Source organism: Ovis canadensis, chromosome 3, assembly GCF_042477335.2.
Source record: "Ovis canadensis isolate MfBH-ARS-UI-01 breed Bighorn chromosome 3, ARS-UI_OviCan_v2, whole genome shotgun sequence".
Lineage (NCBI taxonomy): Eukaryota > Metazoa > Chordata > Mammalia > Artiodactyla > Bovidae > Ovis > Ovis canadensis.
Window position 1 is genome coordinate 113579146 of NC_091247.1, and position 17872 is coordinate 113597017.

Below are 17872 nucleotides of genomic sequence, written 5' to 3' on the forward strand. Positions count from 1 at the left end.
CTATATAGTCTTCTGTGTACTCTTCATTGTTTATGTTTTCTGGCAGCTGCTTACATCTTCAGAATCTCAAAGTCAAAAACAAGGTAGTATTCACTGAATTGGGCTATTTTCATGCCTGTACGCACCTTGGAGATGTTGTGGGTTTGGTTCTAGACTGCTGCAGTAAAGTGAATACTGTACATAAGCAGGTCACTCGAATTTTTTGATTTCTCAATGCATATAAAAATTACACTTGTGCTGTGTACTGTATTTAGTTGATTAATTGTTCAGCAGTGTCATGTCTAAGGAAAAATGTACATATCTTAATTAAAAAATATAAAACAAAAAGATTTAATAACAGTAACATCAGAGATCACTGATCACAAATCACCATAACAAATAATAATGAAACAGCTTGAAATATTGCAAGAACTACCAAATTGCAACTCAGGACATGAAATGACAAACGCTGTTAAAAAATTATTGCAAAGATACATTTGTTTGACACAGGCTTGTCACAGGTGTTTAATTGAATTTAAAAATGCAATATTTGAGAAATGCAGTGAGACAAAGTGCAGTAAAATGAGATATGCCTGAATAAAACTATCTCTTAACCATTAGTTTTTCTGTTTATATGAAAGTTTTGTAAGATAAGATATTGCATTCATTTTTTACAAGTGTGTTTAATATGCATATTTTCTTCAGGGACTTAGTCATGCATTAAGAAAACAAGCATGGAAATTTCTTCTGGGTTATTTTCCTTGGGACAGTACCAAAGAGGAAAGAACTCAGTTACAAAAACAAAAGACGTAAGTAATGGTCTTTTGTATGCTTACTAAAGAAAACCATGTAACTTAACCATATAAAGTGTAATATACTAGGATATGGGAGTATGTTCTTATTTTCATTTTTTTAATTTAAACATTATGAGTGCAGTGCTGCTGCTGTTGCTAAGTCGCTTCAGTCCTGTCCAATCTGGGCAACCCCGTAGACAGCAGCCCATCAGGCTCCCCTGTCCCTGGGATTCTCCAGGCAAGAACATTGGAATGGGTTGCCATTTCCTTCTCCAGTGCGTGAAAGTGAAAGTGAAGTCTCAGAGTCTTGTATGACTCTTAGTGACCCCATGTACTGGAGTGGGTTGCCATTGCCTTCTCTGTTATGAGTGCAGTAGTTAATTTCAAACCAGAAATGCTTATCAAAGAGATTTTATTGCAGTTACATTGGTGAATATATTGAAAGATGGTTAAAAAAATTCTAGTTCCTTTGTATCTACATTTAAAAAATACTTACAGATTTTTAAATATATCTTATTTATCTTGATTCATTTTTATAGTTTATTATGAAATTATAAAATGGTTCATAAGTGTATTTGCTGTTTAGGTTAATTACCTTTAAATTATTTTCCTGGTGCTCTTATAAACTGGTCTTTGATTCTTTTTTTGGGAAAGTATGTTTCTGTTTTTAAGCAATTAGTTAGACTTAAAAAGAAACACAGACCAACTGTCCAGTTTTACTTATTCCCAGTTCGTCAGTCTAACCTTTAATTTAAAGCTCATTTTCAGTCATGTATATATTCAAACTCACAGTCCTTTCTCATCTCAATATGTTTGCCAGAACTTCTTAGACATTTTCACATCAACAAATTTCTGCAGTAAACTGGTTGGAAAATGGCACTCTTATGTTACATTAAAGAAAAAAGAAATTTTTTTTCCTTAGGTTTATATTGGGTTGGCCAAAAAGTTATATTGGGTTGGCCAAACAAACTTTTTGGCCAACCGAATATTTGTCATTATTCAGAAACTCTAGTGGTTATAAAGTATTTAATGACAGGAATAAGTTTAGGTCTGATTTAAGGATTTAAATAATGTTTCCTTAAAGTCTCATGTAAATTATTCACATAGTTTAAACAAAGCTTATGACCTAAGGTTATTTTATTTTTCCTTTGTTTTTACTAATTTATCATAACTTTAAACATTTCACTGTCATTTGTAAATTTATATCTCACTAGCATGGCAACCCACTCCAGGACTCTTGCCTGGCAAATCCCATGGATGCAGGAGCCTGGTAGGCTGCAGTCCATGGGGTCACTAGGAGTTGGACATGACTGAGTGACATCACTTTCACTTTTCACTTTCATTCATTGGAGAAGGAAATGGCAACCCACTCCAGTGTTCTTGCCTGGAGAATCCCAGGGACGGGGGAGCCTGGTGGGCTGCCGTCTATGGGGTTGCACAGAGTCGGACACGACTGAAGCGACTTACCAGCAGCAGCATCATAAATGCTTTAATACATTAAAATTTTTTTTTAGGTATTCAAGTAACTTTTCTTTTTTTTTGGTGTAAAATTGTTTTTTGTAGTGATGAATACTTCAGAATGAAACTGCAGTGGAAATCTGTCAGCGAGGAACAAGAGAAAAGAAATTCGAGGTTAAGAGATTATAGAAGTCTTATCGGTAATTTTTTCTTAATTTTGGAAATGTTTGAAAGAGTTGCATGGAAGTTTTGGTGAGATTTAAGAAATGAAAGTATATAGTAAGAGTTAGGGCCCAAATAAAAAGTTAGAGGCTTGTGGCAAAGACTCTTGCCTTGAAAATACCTCAAACCTCCTAGGACAGCCTTCAGAGTATGATTTAGGTGCTCTTTCTAGCTGCAAGCCTCTTCCTGGCTCTCTAGCCCTCTGAGGAAACTAGCATTGTTGTGAATTTGGGCCAGATAATAAGGTCATAAAGCTGTGTCTCAGAGAGACGAGATGGAGTAGAGGATGCAAAACTTACCTTTCCCCCAAACACATCAAAAATCCACACGTGGAACAGTTTTCACTGAAAAGTACCTGGAGACTGGCGAAGAGACCCCTACACAGTCAAAGCTGAGAGAAAGACATGCATGATATTGATTAGGAAAGGAAGACAGGTGACGAGCTTGTGTCGCTGGGAGAGGACTCGGGAAATTACATGGATAGAGGTCCTCCTTGGGGAATGAGTGGGTTGAGCCACATACTGGGTACCACAGTCATGGGGTCCAGCACATGAAATGAGCCCCCTCGGCTGGTTGGAGGGTGAGTGGGCCTAACAGGAGGCCTGTAGGAAGCCTGAACTCTGCTCTTGAGGAGAGTGCTCATACTTACCTGAGGCAGAGTGGAGAGGGTGGATTGAAAGCTGCGGGAGTAGCTGGTGGGCTTCCCATAACCACCCTTGCACGTCCTGGCCTGAGCTAAACAGACACTCTATAGCCCTGCTTGGGTGACAGGCTGTGAGATATAGAAGCAACTCAGGCCTGAAGCAGCATATGAGCAGGATGTGGGCACCCATTACAGGCAGAATATGAGAAGCAGTCTGGATCAGTGACCTTTGCAGGACCCATAGCCCATGCCCCAACACTTGGAGTGCCCACACTAGCCCCTCTTGTTCTAGCAATTTTCCCACTGGGAGAGGTGTATAGGGTACACACTTAGAGGGAAGAGGACCCGCTCAGACTGACCCCTGGGACACGAGAAGATGCTCCAGGAATCTGAGTCCTGAACCTGTCCCAGAAAGGGAGATGACAGCAGAGGGTCAGACAGCCAGCTCATACCCGGCTCTGGCCCTAGCCCCTCCATCTTGAGCCACACCTCCTACCAAGGTGATAGCTACCATCATGCTCTCAGGGAAAACGTGAGCTGTGTTCAGGATGGATCCAGCTTTCCTCCAAAGCCATGGGCACATGCTGACTGTATAGGGATTTCCCCACATAATGACACCCATAAGCTGTTCCTCTATGAAATTAGGTAAAAGTTAAACAAAACAAGAAGACAGGAATTTGTTTCAATTGAAAGAGTAGGAGAAAACCCCTGAAAAAACAGCTAATGAAACAGAAATAAGCAGTTTACCAGATAAAGAAGTCAAAGTGTTTTTATGAGTAATAACACAGAAAATAGAAAAAAGAACTGAAAAATACAGACTGAAATGAAAAACACACTATAAGGAATTAATAGACTGTATGATACAGAGCACATAAATGGTCTGGAAGATAGAATAATGGAAATCATCTAACCAGAACAGCAAAAAGAAAAGAAAAATGAACAGTGTAAGGGACCACTGGGACAACATGAACTATACTAACATTTGCATTATGGGAATCCCAGAAGGGGGGGGGGGGTTGAAAAATGTATGACATTTTCCACAAAACTAGAACAGATAATCCTAAAATTAATAATGTAACTGCAGAAGACCCCCAAAATGCAAAAGTAATCTTGAGACAAAAAAAAAGCTGGAGGTATTATGCTTTCTTGACTTCAGACTATACTACAAAGCTACAGTTAGGGAAACAGCATGGTACTGAAACAAAAACATACATAGGTCCCAGTGGGACAGAATAGAGAGTCCAGAGGCAAACTCATATACTTATGGTTGTTTAATCTACAACAAAGGAAAGAATATATAATGCAGAAAAAATAGCCTCTTCATGAAATGATGCTGGGAAAACTGAAGAGCTGTGTATAAAACAGATTTGAACATTTCCTCACACCGAATATAAAAGTGAAAACTAAAAATGGATTGAATACCTAAATGTGAGGTGTGAAACCATAAAATTCCTAGAAGAGAACATAGGCAGAGTACTCTGATGTAAATCATAGCATTGTTTTTTTTGGCTTTGTCTCGTAAGGCAAAGGAAACTAAAGCAAAAGTAACCAAATGGAACGAATAAAAACTTAAAAGCTATTTCATGGCAAAAGAAACCACTGACAAAATGAAAGACAGCCTGCTTGCCGGATTGGAGAAAATATTTGTAAATGATAGGAACTTTAAGTGGTTAGCACCCACAAATACATAAATGGCTCAAAAAATCAATTAAAAAATGGACAGAAGACCTGAATAGATACTTTCCAACGAAGACATCCAGATGGCCAACAGCCACATGAGAAGATGCTCAACAGTGCTAACCAGTAGAGAAATGCAAATCAAAACCACAGATACTACCTCATACCTGACAGAAGGCTGTCATTTAAAAAGACGACAGATAACTAATGTTGGTGATATGATTAAAAAGGAATCCTGTACACTCTTGATGGGAAATGTTAGTTGGTGCAGCCACTATAAAAAACAGTATGGAGGGCCTTCAAAATAGTAAAAATAGTACTACAGTTCAGTCGCTCAGTCGTGTCCAACTCTTTGCGACCCCATGAATTGCAGCATGCCAGGCCTCCCTGTCCATCACCAACTCCCGGAGTTTACCCAAACTCATGTGCATCAAGTCGGTGATGCCATCCAGCCACCTCATCCTCTGTCGTCCCCTTCTCCTCCTGCCCCCAATCCCTCCCAGCATCAGAGTCTTTTCGAATGAGTCAGCTCTTTGCATGAGGTGGCCAAAGTATTGGAGTTTCAGCTTCAACATCAGTCCTTCCAATGAATACCCAAGACTGATCTCCTTTAGAATGGACTGGTTGGATCTCCTTGCAGTCCAAGGGACTCTCGAGTCTTCTCCAAACCACAGTTCAAATGCATCAATTCTTCAGCGCTCAGCTTTCTTCACAGTCCAACTCTCACATCCGTACATGACCACTGGAAAAACCATAGCCTTGACTAGACAGACCTTTGTTGGCAAAATAATGTCTCTGCTTTTCAATATGCCATCTAGGTTGGTCATAACTTTCTGTCCAAGGAGTAAGCGTCTTTGAATTTCGTGGCTGCAGTCACCATCTGCAGTGATTTTGGAACCCAAAAAGATAAAGTCAGCCACTGTTTCCACTTTTTGTCCGTCTATTTGCCATGAAGTGATGGGACCAGATGCCATGATCTTTGTTTTCTTTAGTTGAGTTTTCTTAGTTTTCTTTTGTTTCTTTTGTTTTCTTTTCTTTCACTCTCTTTCACTTTCATCACGAGGCTCTTTAGTTCCTCTTCACTTTCTGCCATAAGGGGGGTGAAATCTGCATATCTGAGGTTATTGATATTTCTCCCGGCAATCTTGATTCCAGCTTGTGCTTCTTCCAGCCCAGTGTTTCTCATGATGTATTCTGCATATAAGTTAAATAAGCAGGGTGACAATATACAGCCTTGATGTACTCCTTTTCCTATTTGGAACCAGTCTGTTGTTCCATGCCCAGTTCTAACTGTTGCTTCCTGACCTGCATATAGGTTTCTCAAGAGCAGGTCAGGTGGTTTGGTATTCCCATCTCTTTCAGAATTTTCCACAGTTTCTTGTGATCCACACAGTCAAAGGCTTTGGCATAGTCAATAAAGCAGAAATAGATGTTTTTCTGGAACTCTTCTTGCTTTTTCCATGATCCAGCAGATGTTGGCAATCTTATCTCTGGTTCCTCTGCCTTTTCTAAAACCAGCTTGAACATCTGGAAGTTCACGGTTCATGTATTGCTGAAGCCTGGCTTGGAGAATTTTGAGCATTACTTTACTAGCGTGTGAGATGAGTGCAATTGTGTGATAGTTTGAGCATTCTTTGGCATTGCCTTTCTTTGGGATTGGAATGAAAACTGACCTTACTTAGCCATTAAAAAAAAATGAAATTCTCTCATTTGCAACAGTGTGGCTGGACCTAGAGAGTGTTATGTATGGTGAAATAAGAGAAAGATGAAAGATGAATAATCTATTATCAGTTATATATGAAATATTTAAAAATACAGTGAACCAAATATATGTGACAAAACAGAAACAGAATAATTGATGTAGAAAACAAACTCGTGGTTATCAGTGGGAAGAGGGAAGAGGGATGGGCCAAGATAGGGGTAGGGTGTTAAGAGATACACACTATGTATGAGATAGTTACGCAAAGGGATATATTGTACAGTACAGAGAAATGTAGCTGTTATTCTGTAGTAACTTTAAATGGAGTATAGTATATAAAAATATTATCACTATGTTACATACCTGAAACTAATATAATACTGTAAGTCAATTATAGTTTAAAAAAAGAGAAATCAGAATGGAATTAAAAATTAATATATTATAATTAATATATTAATATATTAATAATATATTAAAATGTGTGTTTAATATTCTTGGTTGTCTCTTCCAATAGGAATATGAGTGCAGCCAGTAAAAGTACTAATATATTTCGAGTTCCAAAACATGAATTAAAGAAATGTTTAACCTTATTTGCTTGTTAATTTCATTAAAAAATAATCGTATTCCTCACAGAAATACCTTGTTTATTGTAGAAAAATTAGAAACTATAGATGAGCCTAAGAGAATGAAATAAAAATCTTTGTTTCTGTCATTCAAAGAAAACAGCAATGGTTAAGAGGCTTTGGCTTATATCCTTCAAGACCTTCTTTAAATATACATATATTTTATTTTTTATTCAAATAAATGACTCCAGATAGTAAATCTTTGTCAGTATTTAAGAACTGAATAACTTCATCTGGGACTATTTATTCTCTGGAGAAGAGATACTTGATAGAATTTTACATTAAAAGAATTAACCTTTACCAAATAGTTACCGGATTGTCTGGCTCTTATGATGAAGGCCAGGTTGGTATACGTTACTGAAGGTGTGCATAGTTACTGCTATACATGTTTACCTGACAAGTTCCATTCATAACTTCCATTTTACAGATAAGAAAACTGAAGCGTTGAGAGCATAAATGGCTTGTCCAAAGTCATATAGTTAATAAGAGCAGTATCCAGTTTTAATGCTTACTGTTTCTTGCATGGCCTGTATATAATTTTAGGATAGTTTTTGTTAGTAGTGAAACTTACTTGTAAAATTCTTGCATTTGGTTTTGTGTACCTGTAGCTTTATAAATAAAGATTTGAGGGATGCTTTTGACCACCATGATCATCACTATCATCCCATGAAAGAAAAATTTCTCTAAATCATAGTTAGGAATCCCAGCATAACAGACTGATTTGGCAGCTTTTGTAGACATAAAGACAAATGCTGAGATCTTTATTTGATTGAAAAAAATCTTTATTTTCCTGAAAAATAAATAGACATTTCTCCAAAGAAGACATACGGATGGCTAACAAACACATGAAAAGATGCTCAACTTCACTCATTATTAGAGAAATGCAAATCAAAACCACAATGAGGTACCACTTCACACCAGTCAGAATGGCTGTGATCCAAAAATCTGCAAGCAATAATTGCTGGAGAGGGTGTGGAGAAAAGGGAACCCTCCTACACTGTTGGTGGGAATGCAAACTAGTACAGCCACTATGGAGAACAGTGTGGAGATTCCTTAAAAAATTGCAAATAGAACTACCTTATGACCCAGCAATCCCACTTCTGGGCATACACACCGAGGAAACCAGAATTGAAAGAGACACATGTACCCCAATGTTCATCGCAGCACTGTTTATAATAGCCAGGACATGGAAACAACCTAGATGTCCATCAGCAGATGAATAGATAAGAAAGCTGTGGCACATATACACAATGGAGTATTACTCAGCCATTAAAAAGAATTCATTTGAATCAGTTCTGATGAGATGGATGAAACTGGAGCCGATTATACAGAGTGAAGTAAGCCAGAAAGAAAAACACCAATACAGTATACTAACACATATATATGGAATTTAGGAAGATGGCAATGACGACCCTGTATGCAAGACAGGGAAAGAGACACAGATGTGTATAACAGACTTTTAGACTCAGAGGGAGAGGGAGAGGGTGGGATGATTTGGGAGAATGACATTCTAACATGTATACTATCATGTGAATTGAATCGCCAGTCTATGTCTGACGCAGGATGCAGCATGCTTGGGGCTGGTGCATGGGGATGACCCAGAAAGATGTTATGGGGAGGGAGGTGGGAGGGGGGTTCATGTTTGGGAATGCATGTAAGAATTAAAGATTTTAAAATTTAAAAAATAAAAAACTAAAAAAACTAAAAAAAAAAAAAATAAAGTTAACTTGAAGCAAAAAAAAAAAATGAAAAATAAATTAGACCAGAGGAAACCACATCCTTCCTCCGGTTAAGGCAAAAGTTTGGAAATCTTGAGGAATGGGGTTATCTGAAGTTTCCGCCTAAAGCCTCCTACTATTTTCTGTTTCAGTAGGAAAAACGATAATGCACTGTTGCTTCCTGCTTAGAAACATTGGGAGTGAAAGGGATCTTAGAGAAAAACGAACCCAGTGTTTTAAGCCCTTTCCTTCCGCATGCCGTCCTTTCTTCCCTTTATCAAGCAGTCGCAGTGATGACTGATCTTGTCACTCTTTCCCGTGTCCTGTTTTCAGTTTCCATGAAATTGAAAGAAAAATTTAGACGTTTTAAATGCCTGTTATGTAATTTGAATTGAGGCAGAGTTTAGTGTAATTTTCTCATTTTAGCAGATAATGAAATTGAAGTTCAGAAAAGGTTAGTAAATTATCTTAAGTCATCTATCTGGATCATTCTATAGCATAGACACTTTCATAATCAGATCTTTCAGCTATACTGTGCTTTTTACAAGTATATAATGCATTCGTTTAAAAGCATTTTTTTTCCTGTTATACTTTTTCCCAAAAATATTCCTTAGGACTTTAGAAAAAATTACCAAAAGCTCTTTGTTGTTGTTTGGTATAAATTTTCTGTAGTTATTATTTTTTCAGTTTATTTATTTTTGTCACGCTGGGTCTTCGGTGCTGCGTGTGGGCTGTCTAGCTGTGCAGAGCGGGGGCTGTTCTCTGTTGTGGCATGCGGGCTTCTCACTGGTGGCTTGTCTGGTCGCTGAGTACAGGCTCTAGCTGGACAGGCTTCAGTAGTTGCAGCTCTTGGGCTTCAGAGCGTGAACTCGGTAGACGTGGCACAGGGCTCAGCTGCTCTGCGGCATGTGGAATCCTCCTGGACCACAGATCAAAGCTGTATTCCTGCGAACCTGTGTTCCTGAATCGGAAAGCGGATTCATAACCACTTGACCACCAGGGAAGCCCTGAATCCTCTGTATTTAAAAAAAAAAAAAATGCAGATAAGCTGAGGGCTTGTGGATCATGCCAAGAAGGTGACTTTTATTTTAAATATGAAGAGGAACTGTTGAAGTATTTGAAGTAAAATCCTATTTATATTTTAAAGTCATTTTTTTCTGCTGTATGTAAATTGGATTGAATCAAGATAAGAGTAGGAACAAGGAGACCACTTAGTAGGAATGACTCCAAAACAAGAGACGGTGGCGGTGGAGATGTAGAGAGGGAGATTGATACAAGTTATATTTTGTGATAGAATTGGTAAGAGTTTGTGAGAAATTAGGGATGGGACTATGTTTCTTGGCTTGAGAAATTGATCATTTGGTGGTGCTACTTACTGAGATGCATGGAGTATCAGTTCAGTTCAGTCGCTCAGTCGTGTCTGACTCTGTGATCCCATGGACTGCAGCACACCAGGCTTCCCTGTCCATCACCAACTCCCAGAGCTTACTCAAACACATGTCCATTGAGTCAGTGATGCCATCCAACCGTCTCATCCTCTGTGGTCCCCTTCTCCTCCCATCTTCAATCTTTCCCAGCATCAGGATCTTTTCAAATGAGTCACCTCTTCACATCAGGTGGCCAAAGTATTGGAGTTTCAGCTTCAACATTAGTCCTTCCAATGAACACCTAGGACTGATCTCCTTTAGGATGGACTGGTTGGATCTCCCTGCAGTCCAAGGGACTCTCAAGAATCTTCTCCAAAACCACAGTTCTTTGGCATGCAGCTTTCTTTATAGTCCAACCCTCACATCCATACATGACTACTGGAAAAACCATAGCTTTGACTAGATGGACCGTTGTTGGCAAAGTATAGTGTTGTTGGCATGGAGTTGTTGGCATGGGGTATAGTGAAATTGAATTAGATGTTACGTATATATCTTAAGGTAGGACATACAAATGGAATGTCAAGTGGCAGTAATCTGCAGTAGTCTGGGTAGGTTGTATAAATTTGGTTATTAATGTAAATATCCATGGTAATAGATGCTATCACCTAGGGAAAAATAGAGGCAGGAATGCCAGTCTTTAGAGCATTGTTTCCTAACTTTGACTGCATGTTAGAATTACCAGGGGTCTTTTTAGAAGTCATATTATTTTAGACAATCATACATTCATTTAACAAATATCTGCTTAGTGCCTATTACTAGCGTGTGAGATGAGTGCAGTTATGGGGCAGTTTGAGCATTCTTTGGCATTGCCTTTATTTGGGATTGGAATGAAAACTGACCATTTCTAGTCCTGTGGCCACTACTGAGTTTTCCAAATTTGCTGGCATATTGAGTTCAGCACTTTTACAGCAGCATCTTTTATGATTTGAAATGCTCAACTGGAATTCCATCACCTCCACTAGTTTTGTTCGTAGTGATGCTTCCTAAGGCCCACTTGACTTCACATTCCAGGATGTCTGGCTCTAGGTGAGTGATCACACCATCGTGATTATCTGTGTTGTGAGGATCTTTTTTGTACAGCACCTCTTCTTAATATCTTCTGTTTCTGTTAGGTCCATACCATTTCTGTCCTTTATTGAACCCCTCTTTGCATGAAATGTTCCCTTGGTATCTCTAATTTTCTTGAAGAGATTTCTAGTCTTTCCCATTCTGTTGTTTTCCTCTATTTCTTTACATTGATGCTGACGAAGGCTTTCTTATCTCTCCTTGCTGCTTACTCTGCATTCATATGGGTATATCTTTCCTTTTCTCCTTTGCTTTTTGCTTCTCTTCTTTTCACAGCTATTTGTACGGCCTCCTCAGACAGCCATTTTGCCTTTTTGCATTTATTTTCCTTGGGGATGGTTTTGATCCCTGTCTCCTGTATAGTGTCACGAACCTCTGTCCATAGTTCATCAGGCACACTGTCTATGAGATCTAGTCCCTTAAGTCTATTTCTCACTTCCACTATATAGTCATAAGGGATTTGATTTAGGTCATACCTGACCTAAATCACTTTTCTCTGCTTTCTTCAATTTCAGTCTGAATTTGGCAATAAGGAGTTAATGATCTGAGCCACAGTCAGCTCCCGGTCTTGTTTTTGCTGATTGTATAGAGCTTCTCCATCTTTGACTGCAAAGAATGTAATCAATCCGATTTCGGTGTTGGCCGTCTGGTGATGTCCATGTGTAGAGTTGTGGCAGAAAGTGAAGAAGAACTAAAGAGCCTCTTGATGAAAGTGAAAGAGGAGAGTGAAAAAGTTGGCTTAAAGCTCAACATTCAGAAAATGAAGATCATGGCATCTGATCCTATCACTTCATGGTAAATAGACAGGGAAACAGTGGAAACAGTGGCTGAGTTTATGTTTTTGAGCTTCAAAATCACTGCAGATGGTGATTGCAGCCATGAAATTAAAAGATGCTTACTTCTTTGGAAGGAAAGTTATGACCAACTTAGACAGAATATTAAAAAGCAGAGACATTACTTTGCCAACAAAGGTCTGTCTAGTCAAGGCTGTGGTTTTTTCAGTGGTCATGTATGGATGTGAGAGTTGGACTGTGAAGAAAGCTGAGCGTTGAAGAATTGATGCTTTTGACCTGTGGTGTTGGAGAAGACTTTTGAGAGTCCCTTGGACTGCAAGGAGATCCAACCAGTCCATCCTAAAGGAGATCAGTCTTGCGTGTTCGTTGGAAGGACTGATGTTGAAGCTGAAACGCCAATACTTTGGCCACCTCATGTGAAGAGCTGACTCATGATGCTGGGAAGGATTGGGGGCAGGAGGAGAAGTGGACGACAGAGGATGAGATGGTTGGATGGCATCACTGATTCAATGGACATGTGTTTGGGTGGACTCCAAGAGTTGGTGATGGACAGGGAGGCCTGGTGTGCTGCAGTTCATGGGGTCGCAGAGTCAGACACAACTGAACTGAACTGAGTGCCTATTACATATATGAGGCTTTCCTCTGGGCTATGGGAATTCACCAATGAAAAAACAGGCAAAATTCCTATGGGAAAGAGCAGACAGTATACAAGATAAGTAAGAAAGATATGTTGTTATTAGTGATAAGTGTTGAATAGAAAAACAAGTCAGGAAAGACGAAATTCAAGGTGTGATGTCACCCAAGTTAAACCAGGGAAGGGTTTTACTGAGGATGTTCTATTTGAATAGAAACTTGAAAGCGGGCATGAGTAAGCCATGCACATATCTAGGTAATGTGCATTCCAAGCAGAAAGGAATGACTCTGTTAGACTTGTTTATATCCAGGATCTCTGCATGTGTGAAGTACAGCTGGGAGATGTGGTCAGAATGAGTTGAGGTTTAGAAATTGATGAGGTCACAGTAGAAATGGTGGAGGTGTTGGTACAGATCACTTAGAGCCTCATAGTGCTTTGTAAAGACTTGAAGTTTTGCTATGAGGGAAATGGAAAGGCAGTGGAAGATTTTGAGCCAAAGAGTAACGTGATTTGACTTGTTTTAACAAATCACTCTGGCTCCTATCTGGTGAATAGCTTTGAGGGACAGGGTGCAAGTAGAAAGGCCATTTGAGGCTGTTGCTGTGATTTGGATGAGGGAGAATGGTGCCCAGTGTTTGAGCGTGGCTGGAATAGAGACTGAAGGAAGCCGAGGGCGTGTGCCGTGCAGCTGTCACAGTGGACGGCATCCTGCACAGAGGGTAGTGGCGTGACCTAGACTTGTTTCTGCCACGTGAGCTCCTCGTGTTTGGTTGGAGAAGGGCAAGGAGAGCAGTGTGGCTCCAGGGGAGGGTGTTAGGTGAGGGATGGAGGGAGCGGGTGGGCGGTCTCAGTGTTGATTTTTACATGTATTTTGGAGGTTTCACAGATATACCAGTGTCAGACAAGAAGAGCACAGACTTAAGAATGACAATAGGTTTTTAAGGTGAATGACTGGAAGTATAGAGTTGCTGTTTTCTTTTTTATTATTAAAAGAGGGATAACTGTGGGAGACTCAAGTTTGAAGGGGAATATTTAGAATTTAGTGTTGGACATGTTAAGTTTGAGAGTGCCTATTGGATTTCCTTAAGAGTAGGAAGTGGATATATTATGTGTGGAATTCAGAGGAGAGCTAGGGGCTGGGATAGAAATGTAGAGATCATCAACATACTGATCAGAAAAGGCAGTGGCAACCCACCCCAGTACTCTTGCCTGGAAAATCCCGTGGACGGAAGAGCCTGGTGGGCTGCAGTCCATGGGGTTGCGAAGAGTCAGACACGACTGAGCGATTTCACTTTCACTTTTCACTTTCATGCATTGGAGAAGGACATGGCAACCCACTCCAGTGTTCTTGCCTAGAGAATCCCAGGGACAGGGGGGCCTGGTGGGCTGCCGTCTGTGGGGTTGCACAGAGTCGGACACGACTGAAGCGACTTAGCAGCAGCAGCAGCAGCAGCAGCAACATACTGATGGTAGGAGACAGATGAAATTACCAAGGGTATGGCTGCATTTAGAGAAGAAGGGGCTGATAACAGCCCTGAGGCACTTTAACTTGTAGAGAAGGTCGCTCAGTCGTGTCTGTTTGTGACCCCATGGACTGCACAGTTACGTAGAGTCTTACCAAGACTGCCTTTTGTTAAGTGCATGATTGAAGAAAAGCGAGAGTTAGTTGCTCGGTTGTGTCTGACTCTCTACCATCCCGTGGACTGTAGCCCCGCAGGCTCCTCTCTCCATGAAATTCTCCAGCCCCGAGTACTGGAGTGGGTAGCCATTCCCTTCTCCAGGGGACCTTCTCAACCCAGGGATCGAACCCAGTTCTGCCATATTGCAGGCAGGTTCTTTACCAGCGGGGCCACCAGGGAACAGTTAGGAGAAATCAGCAGAAGAGGGTGAGAACACAACCAGAGAAAAAGGAGAGAAGACTGAGAATTTGTCCTGACGTTAGCTGAAAGCATTTCAAGGAGTGACTGGGATGTTAAGTAAGATGAAAACTTGGATTGACTGTTGAGCAGAGTGATGAAGAGATCACTAAAAATTTTGATGGAAAAGGAGTTTTGGTGGAGTGGTGGATGTGACAACCTGATTGGACTGAGTTTGAGAGGAAATGGGAAGAGAGGACATGGAGACAATATATACAGTTCTTTCAGGAAGTTTTGCTGTAACCAGAAAAAATGGGGCCACAATTAGAGGGAAGAGTGAGGTTAAGAAAGATTTTTATGATGATAGAAGCAGTTGTATGGTTGAATGCTGGATGAAACTAGAGAGCGAGGCAAGAATTAACTGGGACCCTATCTTTGAGTAGCCAATAGGGCATGGCTTTTGTGCACGAGGAGGAAGACTAGGGGTACAGAGGCTGCTGTGTGGTTAAAGTAGTAGGAATCTGTGGAGTTCTCTTCAGATAACTTTCATTTTGTCAGAGATAGGAAGCAAGATCCTCAGAGGTAAGGTGTGGGGGGAGGATAACGTACTGGAGGCTTGGGAGAGGAGAAGATGTAAAATAATACGAAAAGAACGGGAACGCATGAGAGAAATAGAGCATGATTGCCAGGCAGGACCCCCTCGGCGTTAGGAGTGGTGAAGGTGAAACAGCAGGCTGCGCAGCTGTGCTTTCCGTCAGTCTTCACTGCATCAAGTTAGAGAGCTGGATTTAATGAGGACTTAAAAAAAAATTCAGTGCTCATTTTCTTTCTAGAAACACTGTCCTTGTATCATTCTTGATACCTTTTTGTTTTCTGCCTGGCGTGTCTACTAAATACACAAGAGGAAAGAAATACAGATAGTTCTTGAGGGCACAAATAATTTTTTACTGTGTTTAAAAACCTGTAAGGGAAGAATTTCTATGTTGGCATTATGACTAGGTAAATTGCACTTGAGTTAATAAAAATTACTTACCATGTACCTCTTTATCAATGATATGAGAATGAAAGCTGTTTTTAAATGAAATTTGACATTTATAGCATGATTTGTTTGCTGTTGCTTTTCCTTGTTTGAACATGTATTCACAGTGCTCTATAGATAGGTGCTTATATTTATTGAATCAAGTGTAGTATCTTTTAGCAGAAAGCTAGACTATTGTCCTTATGATTTTTTAAACACTCTTACAGAATCTAAATTCATGCTACGTTAGATTCTGCTTTGTTGTAAAATACCTTCTCATCTTTTCACAACAGTTAATTGAGAATGTTTTCAGATTATTCCATTTACTGGGGCAGGGATGGGGAAGAGAACAGTTATAACTTTTAAACAAAACTGATTATAGAGTAGGTTAATTACTTTAAATTTCTTTACATTATTTTTTCTTAATTTACTGAGGGATTCAAGTTTGAGGAATGCCTTTTTAATTGTAAGGTGTTTCACAGCAATAAGCATCTAGTAGGTACCAGTTGAGATACACTCCTGGTGATGTTTCCAGATCTTTTTTTAGTGTCTAAAAATCATTTCCAGAAAAATGTGGATTTTCATTTTTTCAGAATTAAAATAGATTGCTTATATAAACTGAATAATGTATATATGAGAATATGGAAGTAATTTGTCCTAAAGATGATTATGGAACATGACAAGGAAATTGATAATACTTCTTACAATGAATGAAACAATTATGAAAATAAATCTCTTTGATTACACTTGGCTGCATATTAACTTTTTTCATTACTGTTTTCAAATACTACTGCCTATCATATATTCATGATTGGCATTTTTATTGCTAACTAATGTGAGCTGTTATTACTTGGTGTTGGTTATAATTAATTAAAAATATTTCCTACTATTCAATTGAAAGGTTTCTGTTTAGATAAAAATTGAAAAATATTTTAAAATATACCCAAGAGGAAGTGGACTGACTTTGGAAAAAAATTTCAAAATGTTAGCTTTATTGCTTATCTGAAATGGAATTTGATGAACTTTTTCATTAAGTAAAAGCTTAGTAAGAGAGTAAAATTAATAACAAGAAAAATAACTACTTGTATGATACGAGCTTCATAAAAATTTGTTATTCTAAAAGTTTTCAAATATGTGATTTTCTTTCTCAGAAAAAGATGTTAACAGAACAGATCGAACCAACAAGTTTTATGAAGGCCAAGATAATCCAGGGTTGATTTTGCTTCATGACATTTTGATGACCTACTGTATGTATGATTTTGATTTAGGTAAGTTCTCTGATACCCTCATTTAAAGATGTATGTTTAATTTAGAATTTAAATTTAGCTGCTAGACGTATGTAAAAAGCTCTGTGACCTAGTTTTTATAGGGGTTGTTCTACTGGGTGCTGGAAACTTAAAAGGCTGTGATTCCCAGACCGTGCAGCAGAGAGCAGCAGAGAGCACCAGGTCGCTGCAGCAAACTGCCGGGACCAGTGTTGGGTATTTCACACGTTTGAGGGAGACAGGGACATCTGTAGGACACTGCCCTAACTCCTAGCTGGAGTTGTTCAGGGTTTCAGCGCTAGATCACCACATTCCTTCCTTCTGATGAAGTTGTGTTCACAGAGGAGTTTTTGACTTTGCTGTGATAAGCAAGTACTGTGAGAAAATAGATGAGTATGGTGGCATCCCATTGGATTCCAAAGTTTGGGATGTAGTGTGGTGCCCAACAGGTCCTAAAGTTCATAGGATATAAGTATTTATTTAGTTGTTTGGACATGTTTAATAAATGGAAATGTTATTAATATTTTTGAACCTGGGATGCCTTGGAAAAAAATTCCTGAGGCGTACTGTGACCTGAGAAAGTTTGGAAACCTTTTTTTGATAGGCTTCTCCCTTATGAAGAAGAATACTGATTTGATAGCATAGATAAGAGGTGCAGATAATTACCTAGGGCATGTGAAACTTTACTCTTTCTTTCTTGGTTAGTCTGCTTTCTACCAGGAATGGGTTGGAAAGACTGGGGCTGGAGGTTGGATTGGGGCATTGCATGGGGAAAGTGATGCTAAGGGCTAGAAAACCTGAGGAAACAGTATTTTAAGGGATGAGACGACTTGAGCTGTTGCTTTAAGGGACCAACACACTCCCTAAGCATCCACCTTTAAGTGAGTATAAAGAGTGGGCAAGTTTCTCAGTTACCTACTGATGTTAGTGTCTCCCAAGTAGAGGATACCAAGGGTAGATGTTTCCAGATTACCTTAATAGAACTTAAAACTTTGTTTTG

At 39.3% G+C, this 17872-nt stretch overlaps 1 protein-coding gene across 2 annotated transcripts in view; it reads left to right on the top strand.

Moving 5' to 3' along the window:
• The window catches only part of TBC1D15 (TBC1 domain family member 15), a 72667-nt gene that overhangs the window by 39034 nt on the left and 15761 nt on the right, over window positions 1-17872 (top strand). For both annotated transcript variants that reach the window (XM_069584014.1, XM_069584015.1), the window contains 3 exons: window positions 685-788; window positions 2337-2431; window positions 16759-16875. In XM_069584014.1, the coding sequence (XP_069440115.1) occupies window positions 685-788; window positions 2337-2431; window positions 16759-16875 (316 nt within the window). The remainder of the gene's footprint in view (window positions 1-684; window positions 789-2336; window positions 2432-16758; window positions 16876-17872) is intronic.